Source organism: Aquila chrysaetos, chromosome 2, assembly GCF_900496995.4.
Source record: "Aquila chrysaetos chrysaetos chromosome 2, bAquChr1.4, whole genome shotgun sequence".
Lineage (NCBI taxonomy): Eukaryota > Metazoa > Chordata > Aves > Accipitriformes > Accipitridae > Aquila > Aquila chrysaetos.
This window is the reverse complement of record NC_044005.1, coordinates 14745421-14759665: the sequence shown is the minus strand read 5'-3', so window position 1 is coordinate 14759665 and position 14245 is coordinate 14745421. Positions and strand designations below refer to the sequence as shown.

Genomic DNA, 14245 nt, shown 5'->3' with positions numbered 1-14245 from the left:
TCTCCTTCGGTGTCATGGGCTTTCTCAGCAGCTACTGTGTTCTGCCATACAGATCATTGCATGCTGGGGATGGAGAACTCCTTTCTGTCCGTGTGCATGTTTCATAAGGCTCTAGTAGCAGTCCTGAAGTTCATAGTGATTTCCAAGGAATGTGAATAGTTGTACCAATTAATTTCAGGAGCAGTGCAGAGCATGATGTACTTACTAATATCCCTCAATGATGGAAAGTATTCCTACCAGTTGAGCTCAATTCAGCCTTGTTGGCACAATCTATATCTTTATGCTAGAAGAAGGGCATCTCTGTGTGCAGGTGATGGTGCCTTTTCACTGCCATCCTTTGCCATATTTTCCATCATGTGCGTTATTTTTAATTTTTGCCAGAGACCAGTGCTGGAATTTGCTATCCCCAGAAGGCTTAGATTTTCTTTTCTGATATCTTGCAGTGTCTAAATCTGAGGACAATTCTGGCGAAGACTTTAAGATGCTGCTTTTAAAGTGTATTGTAATAGTGTCTAGCAACAACACCCCCATTGTGCTAGGTAGTTTACAAACATATAATGCACAGAATATATCCTGAAAAGTTTTGGAAGTACTTTGGATACAATTTGGTCCTGTTAATTGGTGCTCCAAAGAGACCAGGTAGATAGAATAAACTCAAATTTGTTTTCCAGTCTTTTGAGTATCAGTACCTAATGTTTCCACTACTTAATCAGCTACCATGGTCTGAGTTGGACAAGATTAGCCTCAAAATTAATGTCTGCATAAGGCAAAGGTGGAATATGTTTAATGAAGTAGTTCTTCTGAGGGGAAAATGCCAAGTCTATTTTAATTGTAATTATTTCCTACACCATTAATGTACAGTTCAGATTTAGGTTTTCCAGCGGGTAAAATCTATAGAAAATAGTATGCATTTTAATATGCTTCCTTCTAACTAATAGTGTAAGTATGTAATTTTGCTTTAGCCTACATACAATGAAATAATATTGAAATCATTCTTGTAAACAGCATACACATCCTGTTGTTGGCTTTGCTTCAGATGTTTCTTCACATTTGGCTAAGTTCAAGTAATAAATTGCTGAAAAACTGGAAGACGCTCTGGAAGCAGATTAATCATCTGACTCAGTATTGTCTTTTAGTTTGCCACAAGAAATCTTTCCAATCTATGAGATCATGGATTAACTGGTTGGAAAATTTAAAGAGAGGCATGAAGAACATTCCCTTTTTTTGCTGCCTTCTCTTTGAAACCTGCAGAATCTCAGCAAAGCATAAATGGCAAATGACTCTTCTTTCCAAGCTTTACCACAAATATGTATTATGATGAAAAATCAGGCATCTGAATTGATACCTCCTCGTTTTATCTAATTTTGGACATTGTAGGTGGCATTTATCTCGTGAGATGTAGATTTACATGTTTGAGACAGTGATGTAGACTTGCATTATAATCCATGAAAAGAAATGAACACTTGTAGAAAGTGATTAATTTCAGATTTCTAAAAACAGATTGCATAAATTTCACCTTAAAAGTCCTTTCTCTTCCCATTGATGAAAAAGAGGCAGTGATTAATTCTGACATGCTATCGATGCTACCCATGTAGGTGATGTCTGTTCTGTCTGTTCACGAGCAAAAGCAGTGGTAGTGACTGATAAGTAGATCTAACGCTTCAAGGCAAATTGTTTGGATTTGTAGTCTCCTTCAAAAGCCTTTCAAGATGGTGAACATTTGTGGGTTTTATGACCGCTAGATTGCAAAGAGGTCACCAAATCTAAGTATATTGACACTGTTAAAGAGTCACAAAAAGTAACATATATTGACATAATGGTATCCTTATTATATTGTAAAACTGCAGTAAGGTTTGTGTATTATTACTGCAAATTTCTATCTACGTGGATTTCTTTTAAAGGCATGCTTTTTATTTCCTTGGATTCACCTGAAGTGTTTTGAGGATCTTTACATTATTAGTATAAAGCGCTTTTCTCTCAGTTACTGTAACTGTACAGCCAAAGCACACTTGTAATCCAGCTGCTGTGCGAGTGCATTTGTGGACCCTGTGAGGGAAAATTTAGCCCCACACTGGACCACCTCAAGGCACAGCAGTTGGTGGCCTCTTGGCACTCCCCGGCCGCCTTCCTCCAAACCCCCTGTGCTCCCCTCTCAGCCCACTCTGTGCAAGTTCCTTAAGGATATGCTTTATCCATGAGAAAACATGGAACTAGGTGCTATAAAATGTATAGTCACTTTAATATTGGCTTGGGAACAATAATAATAAGATGGCTCTACTCTGAGTCTAAATTGTATTACAAATGTGTGCTAAAAATTTCCTTGCAAATGTTCTTTGCTGTGAGGATGAACTGTATACTGCAGAGGCAGATCACAGTTAGGCTTACAATATAGCTTTTGCTCTTGTTGGCAGAGTAGATGACATCTGTTGTGACTTTTTTTGTTGTTATTTGGTTAGTTTACATCATTAATTATTTTTTCTTTTCTGATACCATACCCCTTTGCTTATTTGGCTGCATTGAAGTTGCAACTTTATTGCTCAACTTACTCGGATGTAATAATCTCAACAGCAAGAACATTCCATCCTCTACTTGCATAACAAACAGGTTATGCTTATTTTATAATTGAACTTTGGATTCTTCAGAAAACATAGTTTTATTATATACTGTGTCTTTTCTAGCTTACTTGTATATGCTTGCAAAGGGGAGGCAAAGTGAAGTGTGACTGGACTCTAAGGAATCTTGTTTTCAGTTGCAATCTTACTGAAAGTTATTACAAATTTTATTTTTTTCTACATCCTTGGAAGGGAACTGCATCCAGCGAGGTAACCACCATAAAAAAGCAAATTGTAGGTTGCAGCAAGGATGAGGGTTACGTTCCCAAGGACCAGGAAGAGCAGTGATGGTGGAAGGCGCAGACACGCTGTGTCCAGAGGAAGGGTTTGCTGGTGCCTGTTGGTCAGCAAGGATGCAAGGGGAAGAGTCACAGTGGCAGCTGGGAGAAGGGGGAAGAAGAGAGAGAGATGTACATCTTAATAGTTGTTAGTTGGGAGTGTTTTCTTATGGGACTGTAAATAAACCAGTGCCACTGATTTACTACTTGAAGATTTATGTTTGGGCAAAATTACTGTTTCTACACACTTAAAAATTAGTGAAATTGATACTTTAATGAGGATGTTTTCTTCGGTAACAAGGGCTAGATCATTTTAAGACCAACCAATTTCTCCCTGGGTTTCCTTCTCCACCCTGAATTTTGGAATTGGCTGTTTCTTGTTGACCGAATTCAGAAGAAAACTATGCCCTGTCGTATTGAATTTGGCTGAATGGCTGAAGTTTGAATTTGGCTTGTATTGGTTAAATCAAGCTTTTGATTTGGTTGCCTATTGTCCAGTATGCTAATCCATGTTATTTCCAGCTGAGTTAAAGTGTAAAGTCATTAGAGCAGCGTGGGCCTTTTGTTTGTACAAGGAAAGGTTAAGTTCTGCAGGCAGCTCATACTGCTGCCAGCATGGCTGCTAATCTGAGTTTGGGGATTAATTACCTGTAACAGCTGCAGGACAGAGTCCTGTGCTGAGCAAAGTCTGATTAGGCCAAAGTTTGGAAAAGCTTTGTCGTGGGGAAAGTTTTTCAGCATTTTTCAGGAACTTGAGTTCTGGTTTAGTTTGTTCAGAACCAGATACTTACATTACCACTATGTTCAGCCTAATAATATCCTAATGTTGATATTTTAAATATGCTCTGAAAATCCTATAACAAAATTAACAAGCAATTTAAACTATATTAGCCTGTTGCTATTTATGGAGGTCAATATCGTTATAGTCTTTGTTTCTGAGTTGTTTCCAATTCAGCTTTTGGTAAGCACAAATAGCTGTTGGGGGTGTGAGGGGTAAGGAAGCCAAAACACAGTTTACGAACAGATTTCAAAACCAATTTGTATTGGGGTGGTTTGGAGATGATTTTTTTTTTTTTTTTTTTTTTAATGTAATTTTTCCCCAGACCCTTCTGATTGAGAGTTTGTGTGTATTAACATTTTTGGACAGGCTTTTAAATGCACTGAGAAGCTGTTTTTTTCCCGGTTTGAAACACTTACTTTGTTTTAAAATTCAACACTAGTTATTATTATGCATAAGCCATTTAACTTTCCTTTTATGCCCTTGTACAAAAGAAGTGGAAAACTCTAGTTTGGAATGGAGGAGAATTATGTACACAAGAAATGAAAACAAATACTAGCTTCTTCACAAAGAGAGATTGGCTTTAACAGGAGAAATACGTGCTGTGGACTTGTGTTAAGAGTGAGGGAGAAGTCAATTATGATTATAGATAGTAGCATTAATATCCGTTTTTGCTAAAGTATAACTTATTAATTCTTGAAATTAAAGCTATAATCCAATCATCATCATCACTTGACTAACATTACTTAAAATGATCCAGTGAGTTAATACCCAACTTTTTTTTAGGTTTCAAGTCCACCTAGTTAAATAAAACCTTGCAATTCTCTTTAAAAGCTGCACAATTTTTTTTCCCTAATAGATACTGACTTTGACATCTTTGGCATTGCTTTTGTCTTCCTTTCTTCTTCTTTTTCCTAACTTAATATTGTAAGAAATTACAGTGTTTCTATGTGATAGGAGCTGCAGTGGAATTAGAGTGCTCATTTAGGAAAAAAATTCTTATTACTAGTTTTGGCTGGAAAGAATGTGTAGTCCTCCTCAGGGAGTTGCAGGCTTTAAGCTTCTGTGGGTTATTTCCAAATAATGGGTGAATTGTATGCAAAGTAATGACCCTTTTAAGAATTTGCAGGCTAAGAGTACAATTACTGAGTAATTCTGAATTTATTTAATGTTTCTATTTCAGTCCGAGGGAATGTTCTCATAAAGCTGCTGGTATAAATTAGGAGTTAGCAGATGGGCTTAGTATCTATTCTCCAGTCTGTGGACAAACTTGAAAAAGTGTAAGCCTATCTGTTGCTTATCTATGTCTAATGTATACTTTCTATCACATGCATGAGAAAGAAAAATCTGGAAGGCTGTGTAGCATATGAGAAAGTATAGCTCTTTACCTGAATGCCTGCCAGTGCTGGAATGTTGTGTTGAGCAGAACAGTAAAGGGTGATGGTTGATCACTCCGGTTCAGACATGTAGATAATTGATAGTGGGGCCCAATTAACAATAAGTAGCCCTGAAGCCAACTTCATAACCACATCTTACTTAAGTACTAATCTTTTTTATTTACTTATTTATTTTTATTTCCATCTTTTCCTTTTGGTCACTTAAAAACTTTCTTCCTCAAGAGGTCATTAGGTCTGAGAAAAACCTTGTTTTTACCTGCAGCCAGATATATAAGGTATTCCTTGATGGTTATACGTTGTTGATAATGCATCTTTTTCTGCTGTTTTACTTAGATGACAGTGCCTCTGCTGCAAGCAGTATGGAGGTAACAGATCGTATTGCCTCTCTGGAGCAACGTGTCCAGATGCAGGAAGATGACATCCAGCTGCTCAAATCTGCCCTTGCCGATGTGGTTCGACGCTTGAATATTACAGAGGAACAGCAGGCCATGCAGAACAAGAAAGGACCTACCAAAGGTTTGCATTTCAGATATATGTAAAATAAGTAGTGCAATTCAATGAGTGTTTTATATGTATAAAGTAGGTTTTTCTTTAGATCTTTGAAATACTCAAAATCAACAAATCCAACTCAAAATACATTTGCAGTCTAACCTGTTAAAGAGAACACATAAAAATCCAAGTGGGTAAATCTGTGAGCCTTCTACAGTTCCCATGAACCAGCAAAGCATTTGCATATTCTTAGTGCTTAGTCCACTCTCTACATTTAACCATGGCTACCACTTCCTGACTTTTGATCAAGATTAGTTTATAAACTCTTTAGGGAATCCATTGTCTTTTGTGGGTGAAACTCCTAATAGCTTTGGGGTTTTTTAATCCAAAAAATGAATTAAATATAAGTAAAATGTAATTTTAATTTAATTAAAAATGTCCTAAGTGTCTTTGGATGGTGCAGACATAACCAAAGACAGAGCTATGAGGTAGCACAGAGGTGAAATGACTGAGGAGATGGTGCAACAACAGCTGCTCAGCTACAAAGGAAAGGTAGAGCTGCGGTTGGTACCTGACCCTGTTCCAGCGCAGCAGATCCAGAGCCAGCGAGGTGGCAGATGTGACAGACGTTGCTACTCAGCGATATGCTGCGCCCATGTGCTGCAGCGTGCTTTCTCTTGGTTCCTGCTCTGCAAGATCGGCTTTGTCTGTACACACATCAGAAAAGCTGGAGTTGAACATCCAGTGCTTCACAGTAGTAAAGGTTTATTAGAACCCAACTGGTGTGATTTACTGTAGTCTGTGAGGCTGCAGAAGCCTGGGTGACTGCCTATCTGCAGTTTAGCAGAAATGCACGAGGTATTTTTGAGTAGTCTTAGGAGTAAGAGTGGTGGCAACCTAGGTGTGGAATGAAAGTATGGCTGACTTCACAGGCTCTCTGTTATCTAAATTAAGAAATTGTTTCTTGTGGGGTCCTGCTAGGTATTAATATAAATTAAAAACTTAATTCACATCAGAAGTATGATATGTAATTATAGATTCATAATTTTCTCAGCTGGGAATTAGGACTTCCTTTCATCTCGGTTATATATTTGAGCCTTTGCAATAGATATTTACTTCTAGGCATTGATTTAACAGAATAGGTACGAAACTACTTAATTTGCTGAACTGACATGTCGTATTTGTTATAACGTTTTGTGTCTGGAGATGAGGAAAGGAGAAAGGGACAAAATTACAGAGCCAGATTAGTTGATATCTGGCCAGATTAGCCAGATATCATACTATCTGTTGGAAAGTATATGCAGTAAATGTCTGTGATCCGGTTTTCCTGTTCTCTTCCCTTTCTGTTGTATTCTCCTCATTTTATCTTTGACTGCAAAAAAAAAATAAAAATCAAATAAGTTAAATGTTACTAAAGATAACCTCCACTGTGATAAAATGTTCCATCAGATCTGGTTGTACAAGGGATTAAGAGGCTTTATGTTGCTTGTAAAATAGATATTATCTGATGCATGGAGGAAATAAAGTCTGGTAATTACTACTGAGTTGTAACCAAATCAGTTCTTCTTGCCTGCTGGCTTTACTTAGGAAAATACAGACCAGATATTCATGGATTCTGTGAACAGAGTTGAACTAAATCAGGAGATGCTTTCTGGGTTGTGGCAGATCGTTAAAGCCATAGTTCAATGTACAATGAAGAAAAGCTGCTGTAAGCCTATCCCTCTGCCTTCTATGGCTGTTTTTTTGTTTGTTTTTTTTTTTTTTTCTTTTTTTTCTTAAATGTATATATGGCATGGATACTTCTTAGTGTGTGTGTGTGTGAAATGACAGTGTAAGAAGTTTTACTTTGTGATAATGCAAATGGACGACTACAGATGTCAATTGGTCTTTCACTACAAATTACTGAAATGAGTCCTGATAATTGCCAACTAAATCCACCTAATTTCTGGAAGTAGTTGCTACTGTAACAATTTATGTAAAGAACTTTAATTTTACTCTATGTTAGTCATATCATTAGTGTATGGTCAGCCTTATTAAACATCCTTTATAGAATCCTGATCATTTGTTTCTTCCAGCTGCTTTGTCGAGTATGATACATTTCACATGATGGCCTATTTTTCCTATAGTAGGCACAACTACTTTATAATGAATTGCACACAATTACTTGGCATAAGACTAAGCTCAATTTCAGTATTTTAACTTGGAATAGCATTACAGAGGCTCCTGATGGAGACTGTTAGAAGAGGGGTTTGCTTAGATGAGTGAAACTGGCGTGCTGGCTTCTAGTGTTTTAACCCCTTGGGCTGCATGGACTCAATCTGTTTTCTTTCCATTTATCATTTAATGACTAATTCCACATTTAGAATTGTAAAAAGTGGAATTTGATCTCACAGTGTCACAAAAATCTTGTCCATGCAAACTGGGGTTTGAAGCCTATTGTATGCTGCTTCTTTCATTTGATCTATAGATGAAGTAGTTCAGGATTAAAAGTGTGTGTGTGTCAGGGGGAGGTTGTGACTTTGGAAAAACAGGATCCCCAATGTACCATTTAAAGTCTGAAACAAGAAGTTTCATGGGACCAAAGAGTACATTTTTTTCTGAGTACTTCAGATTTAAAATTGATTTAAAGATTTCAGGTTTCAGGCTTTCAAACCTATAATGGAAAAAAGCTTGAGCTTGTTTTCAGTCTTTGCGTTCTTATTTTAGACTTGAGCTAGGCAGCTTAATAGCAGCATACATCACGGAAAGCGAGCTGCTTATCTTGGCCATTTGCGGAGCTCCTTCACTAATGGTGTTTTGGGTTTTTGTTTGGGTGGGTTTTTTCCCCCTTCCTTATGTAATTCAACTACTTGGCGGAGTTCAGTATGGCTTCCTGCCTTTGTTTTACTTGTGTTTGTTGTTCTTTCCTTTTGCAATTATTGGTTTGTTTGTAAACTTAACAGCCCTATTAATCCATAGATCAGAGTATGATTAAAAAAGCTGCTGCTGAGGCTGATAAACATGTCAGTCCTGCTACCACAGGTAAGACCTCGAAGCAACAGAACTTCCAAAATAAATGTTACTGACAAAGCAATAATACCAACTTGTTTGAGTTACTGACTTCTAACAGCAATGACATGTGTGGGGTTGTTTGACCGTTATGTCAGTTACCACTGGTGTGAACTAGCTGTTGTAAATAAAACTAAATAGCTCCAGAGTAAATAGTGGATTAACTGAAAAATGTATAGTTTTTCTGTGTGCTGTGTAAGAGTTTCATGAAGTTGCTTTCTACACTAGCTAGATTTTTAAATCTCTAGTTGCAGAAGCTTGGGTTCTGGGTTGGTGCTGGATTTGAAGCAAAACCTCTGTTAAAGGTTGCACGATTTATTCCTGGCTGCTGCTAGTTTCGAGTTAATAAAGTTAGGAGAGTAAACAGACTCCAACTAGTTCACTCCAGCTACTTTTTAATTGGCATTTTTTTATATAGCTTTAAAGAAGGAAAATATTTTAATCATTTATTATTTAACTTTAATTATTGTTCTAATTTGTGATCTCAACGCCTCATTGAAGTTTTGTGAGCTACAGAAATCTTGTCAGGAAACAAGTCCACAACTGCTCAACTGTAGCTATCTGTGATTCTGTAGTATGCAACAGAATCAGTTTTATACATACAGATTAATTACAGCATTGCAGCAATTAGTTAGAAAACAAGCAGCAGAGCATCCAACATGAAACGGTAGAAACAATTTAATTTGGAAGAATGAAAACTGTAGAAGTAAATAGGATCATGATATCTGAATCCCTTAATTAAAAAAAAAAAATAGAGGCATGAGAAGCCAAAGTACAGTAAATTTTAGGTTTTTTGTATAAGCTCTAAAGACAGCATTAGTCTGTTAAAATACATCATGGAAGCCAGGGCTGGAAGGCACCATGAATTCATTTAAGTCTTGTTTAGCCTTTCCTTAAAGCTTCCCATAAAATCAGAGAGCCCTTGCTCTTCCTGTCCTCGGTAAGAATGATGCTGTCTCACCCTATCAATCTTCTGTGGTTATAAGATCTCAGATCCTCAGTGAGCATGGAGAAAATTTTCTTCTTTTTTTCTTTGTTGACTTGTTCTCATGTCATCCTTCAGTCTTCTAAGCTAAATAAGCCTCATTTCTTCAGTATTTCCTTATAGGTTTTTTCTAAATTTCTCTCCTCTGAACAAATGAGTGACGAATACATAACAAGTAAGTGTATGTTCTAATGAAGTTTCAAGACAAAGTTTGTCTTGAAAGTTGCATTCCCAAGTAGACCATTACTGTCCTAATCTTCTCACGGCACAGGCTTTCACATCTATCTTCTTTTGTTCAATATATGAAAACTTCAGGTGAACAAGTCAATAAATGCTTGCCATCCATGCTACAATAAGAAGTTATCATAATATAACCTAGAACTGTATACAGTTGTTAATATTTTGGTTTAGCTTTTTAGATTATTTATTCTCAGCAGTCTTTTTTCGAAGAACATTTCATAGGTATTCTCTCTGCCATCCTCTCCCAAGTTCAGTGAAATTTTATCTTGTGTTCCTTAAGTGACATGTGACTGCTGCCTTCTCTCAGGTGTTGTTTCTCTGAACCCAGAGACTTTTGGCATCTTTACAAAGCTGGCTTGTGATAAAGTTCTGTCAAATTCCAAGTGATTCAAGCTTTCTTCCCTGCTGCAGAGAGAGCACTAGCCATGTTTGTTTCTGTGTTTTTAGGCTATGGTCCACTGTAGTTTTCCATGTACTTATTGCTTGCAGTTTTAACCACTGTTTGTTTTTGCAACTAATTTCTAACGTACTTGAATGGGACTTTTCTGTTATTCTTATGTTAATTATAGGTATGACATGTATATCCTTTTTTGAGCCAACATTTGATCAAGAGAACGTAGGTAGATAATGTTAGCTCATTAAGTTCACTCTTCTGCTGATTTCAGTTGCTTTTCCTGACTGAAGGGTGAAATTCCTTTCTGTCAAACATAAGCCCACATTCTTTGAAAGAAGACCTTTTTGGGGCAGTAGGGATTTCTTAATAGATCATTTGCTTGTGGAAGACCTGCAAGAATGTTGAGGTGTGAAGAGCAGGAGTTTCTGAGATGGCAACCTGCTTTCATTTCTAGCACTCCTCTGAATGCTATCCAGGTGGGCAAGAGACTGATGCTCTTGTAAGAGAGCAAGATTGTTTTCGGTGGCAACGACTACCTTTCCACTTACCAGTAAGCTCCTTGAGCTAAGACAGAGTTTTACAGATGAGAGAGGTTGTAGAATTGTGTGCTTAAGCCATATGCAGATGATTTGCTTGATACTATTATTATATAATTATATTATAATGTAATAATAATAAAAAAAATCTTCCTTGTTAAAACCCTCATCTATGGTGAGTTTGGCAATAGTGAAACAAAATTGGCATACTGCACAGATACTTTTAAGATTCTAATGTTTGCTCGGGAAAAAAAAGAAAAGCAAATGAAAACAATGATTTCATCTTATGCTTGTTTTACAGCAAGACCGCTGGTACAAACCCTGCCTTTAAGGACTACTGTTAATAATGGAACTGTGTTACCAAAGAAACCAAGTGGCTCTTTACCTTCCCCATCAGGAACCAGAAAGGAAACTGTATCACCAGCAGCAAAAAGGTATGCATCTATTAGAAACCTTATAATTGCAAAATTGAAAACATGGTATATCTCCTCTTTTAAGCTTCTAGACATGTAGTTTTTCTTACTTGCAAAGCAACAGTCTAAATATTTAGTTTGAAAGGAAAAGGAGAGATGGATATCATTCTAAGAGGCTTTAAACTTATTTGTCCTAATTAGAATTAAGGTTATTACTGTGAATATTGGAAGAATGCACAATGCTTGATGTCCTGGTTTGTGTTATTTTCTTGTTACTACTGTCTAGCATATAGAGAATAAAGCATTTCTACTGTGCTGTTGCACAGCATGACATGAAAAGTAGTGCAAGAATTCTTTTAGTAGCTAGTAGAAAATATGTAGTCTGTAGAGAAACTGTGCTATCCTAACAAATCAGTATGTTACCTTTGGTGGTTTTCTCTCACTAAAAATTATCATAGAAACTGCATGCGCAATGTTAGAAGCATCTCAGGGAGGGGGAAAATTCTATGCCTAGCACATATTTATGCAAATGAAAACATCCGTCTTAAGATATCTTACCATTAGCATGTATTTAAGTCCTTTTAAAAATTACTGCTCTCAGTTTGCTTTGTGTGTGTTTAGTTGTTTTAAGGGGGCTACATGTTTTATATATCTAGATTATAAGGAACGCAATGGATCGGGTGCATCAAGTTCAAGTTACATGTGGCAGTTATTGTGGTGCTAATCTGCTGTATGGTTTGCCTATAAAAGATAATAGCTTGGGTTTGGGTTTTTTTTTTTTTCTTCATTTCTTTTGTTGTGTGTCATCCTCAGCTTTTTGTAGTGATGATGCTGTCAACTCCGAGGAGGGCAAGTTGTGGAGATGAGAGCATTAACCTGCTAAGATCTGAGGTCTCTTTTGTAAAGAGAATTTTTCCTTAAAGGGGGGATGATTACTAAGGATATGCCACTCTTTGTTTACTGTGTTGAAGGGGACTGATTTTCCAGGAAACTTGAGGTTTTGTTCTCGTAGAGAAGAGAGAAACTATACGGTGCACAATTAAAATTGGAAAATGCCATATTTGTTTGTGTTGCACAAATTAACTCCTATGAGCTCCTAATGAACTGCGGCTCACTGCAGCTGTAGGTTTTGGCAGGTTGGCCTGAATCAGCCCTTAAGATAAGAGGAGGAAGGCAAATACTGTAATAACTGTTCCATTATCAGAATTTTGAAAATGGGTGAGAGAACTTGCCTTTTAAAAAAGAAAATTTATTAGTGTTTAATAAGGAGTACTATTTTGTACGTGCTGAATTTTTAAAGAAATTTGTTCTTTACAAATTATTTTTTCTTAATAATTCTCATAATTTCATTCTCACTAATAAAGTTTCAAGTGGTAATTATAAAACACAAGAGCACAAGCATTGCCAGACTTCACTTGTGTACAGAGGGTGCAATTCTTGAGTCTCTACACTCCATCTCTAAGGTTCAGCGTAGGACTTTCTGTCCCAGAGTAGGGTGGATGAAATGCAGGTCAAGGTCATACCTATGCTTTCTCTGTTCTGAGAGTCCTTTGCGTAATTCAGGTGGTCCATGAGGTATTGCCTGCAGCCTGTAGGCATTATCCTAGCTCAGGATCCCCGTAGATAAGTGAGACCCTGCAGCCTTTCCACCTGACCCATCTGTAGTCTGGACACCTGGAGTGCCGGTGGGGAAGTCCCTAAGGGGCATCCTTAGAGAGCATTTTTGGACTGTCTTCGTTCCTGTATGAGAATATCTTCCACAGGATAAGGATTTAATGTCCTTTTATTATGCTTTATCCCTTCTCTTTGCTGAAGAGGCTAGACTGAAGGTGCTTTAAATAAGCAGTATGAAAATATATATTCAGTTTTGGAAAAGAAAAAATACAAATGGGCAGTTTTGCTGAAATAGATGGACACTTACTAAGAGTGCTTAGGAGAGCAGGCTTATTCCATGTCCTTTGAAAAGCAGTTATAAATCCAGGTGCTGTGGAATTCCTGTTCCCTTCAAATGCTCTAAAATTCTGTATTGATTGTCCTTAATATGGAAATTTTGTTCTTTAATTTTATTTTTTATTAAATTATATTAAAGTATATTTCTGTGCCTTGCCTATAAATATACTTCAAGAGGAAGAGAGTGGAATGGTAAGGACCTCACCAATGAATTACGGTACAAACCTTTTTTTTGGTAAATTATTCTTTACTCTTATCATTTGATAATGAACCTTAAAATAACTGATGGGGTTTCATGTTTTTATAGTAAATCGTGCTCCGAATATTCAGTGTTCAAAGATGATGTATTAAGTGTTCCAAATAGCTTTCTTGCAAATAGTCAAGTGGATTAATTCATTATGCATTCATTAAGATGAATTCATTCATGCTTTGTATTTATACTGGACCCTTTTACCTTCAGGAACTGTATGTGTGTATGCATAAAACAGTAATGGAAATACATCAGCAAGATGAAATAGCTTCCTTTTATTTTAAGGGGTAGGACTTGTTTATTTGTGTTAAAAACTTCACTTGGTGTTGAACAGTTTATAGATGGTGTGTAATTTTAAATAATTTTTTTAGTTCTGATTTCTGCTAAGCAGTCATGTTTTTATAGTGCTCCTTTCATATAAACTGATTCCAAAACTACTGCTACTTTGTAGCATAGGTATTCTTTAGTCCAAAATACGGTAATGTGGCATAGCAGCTCTAAATAGTACTAAATGTTTATAGATGTTTTAAAACTTAATTTCTGCTTGGATACTTTTAATAGTTTTCCTATACAACATAGGTGCAGAATTGAAAAATTTGAAATTTTTCAAAATATGAAAAAGGTAACATTTGAAAAGAAAAGTTTAAAAAAGTAAGAAAAAAAATTGTATTTTTTTCTGAGTTATCTTCTAAACCTTTGGTCTGCTGTTGGGAATTACAAACATCTGCTAGGATTACTATAGCAGAAAGTATCATCTTCAGTTTTTTTCTTACCTGCAACCGTATTTTCAAGAGAGGCAAACATCCAGGTGAATGGAGTCCTTCCCAAATGTTTTACCAAACAGCCTTATGAAAAGGGGGATTACAAACAAATAA

At 36.6% G+C, this 14245-nt stretch overlaps 1 protein-coding gene and 1 long non-coding RNA gene across 18 annotated transcripts in view; one reads left to right on the top strand and one right to left on the bottom strand.

The window, feature by feature from the left end:
- EML1 (EMAP like 1) overlaps positions 1 to 14245 on the top strand; it is a 131033-nt gene that overhangs the window by 69374 nt on the left and 47414 nt on the right. For all 17 annotated transcript variants that reach the window (XM_030030912.1, XM_030030951.2, XM_030030921.2 and 14 more), the window contains exons 2-3: positions 5399 to 5581; positions 11059 to 11191. In XM_030030912.1, the coding sequence (XP_029886772.1) occupies positions 5399 to 5581; positions 11059 to 11191 (316 nt within the window). The remainder of the gene's footprint in view (positions 1 to 5398; positions 5582 to 11058; positions 11192 to 14245) is intronic.
- Positions 2740 to 5404, bottom strand: LOC115348396. Its single transcript, XR_003925809.2, has 2 exons — positions 5322 to 5404; positions 2740 to 2992 (listed from the first exon to the last, which is right to left on the bottom strand). It is a non-coding gene; the product is annotated as an uncharacterized LOC115348396 (long non-coding RNA).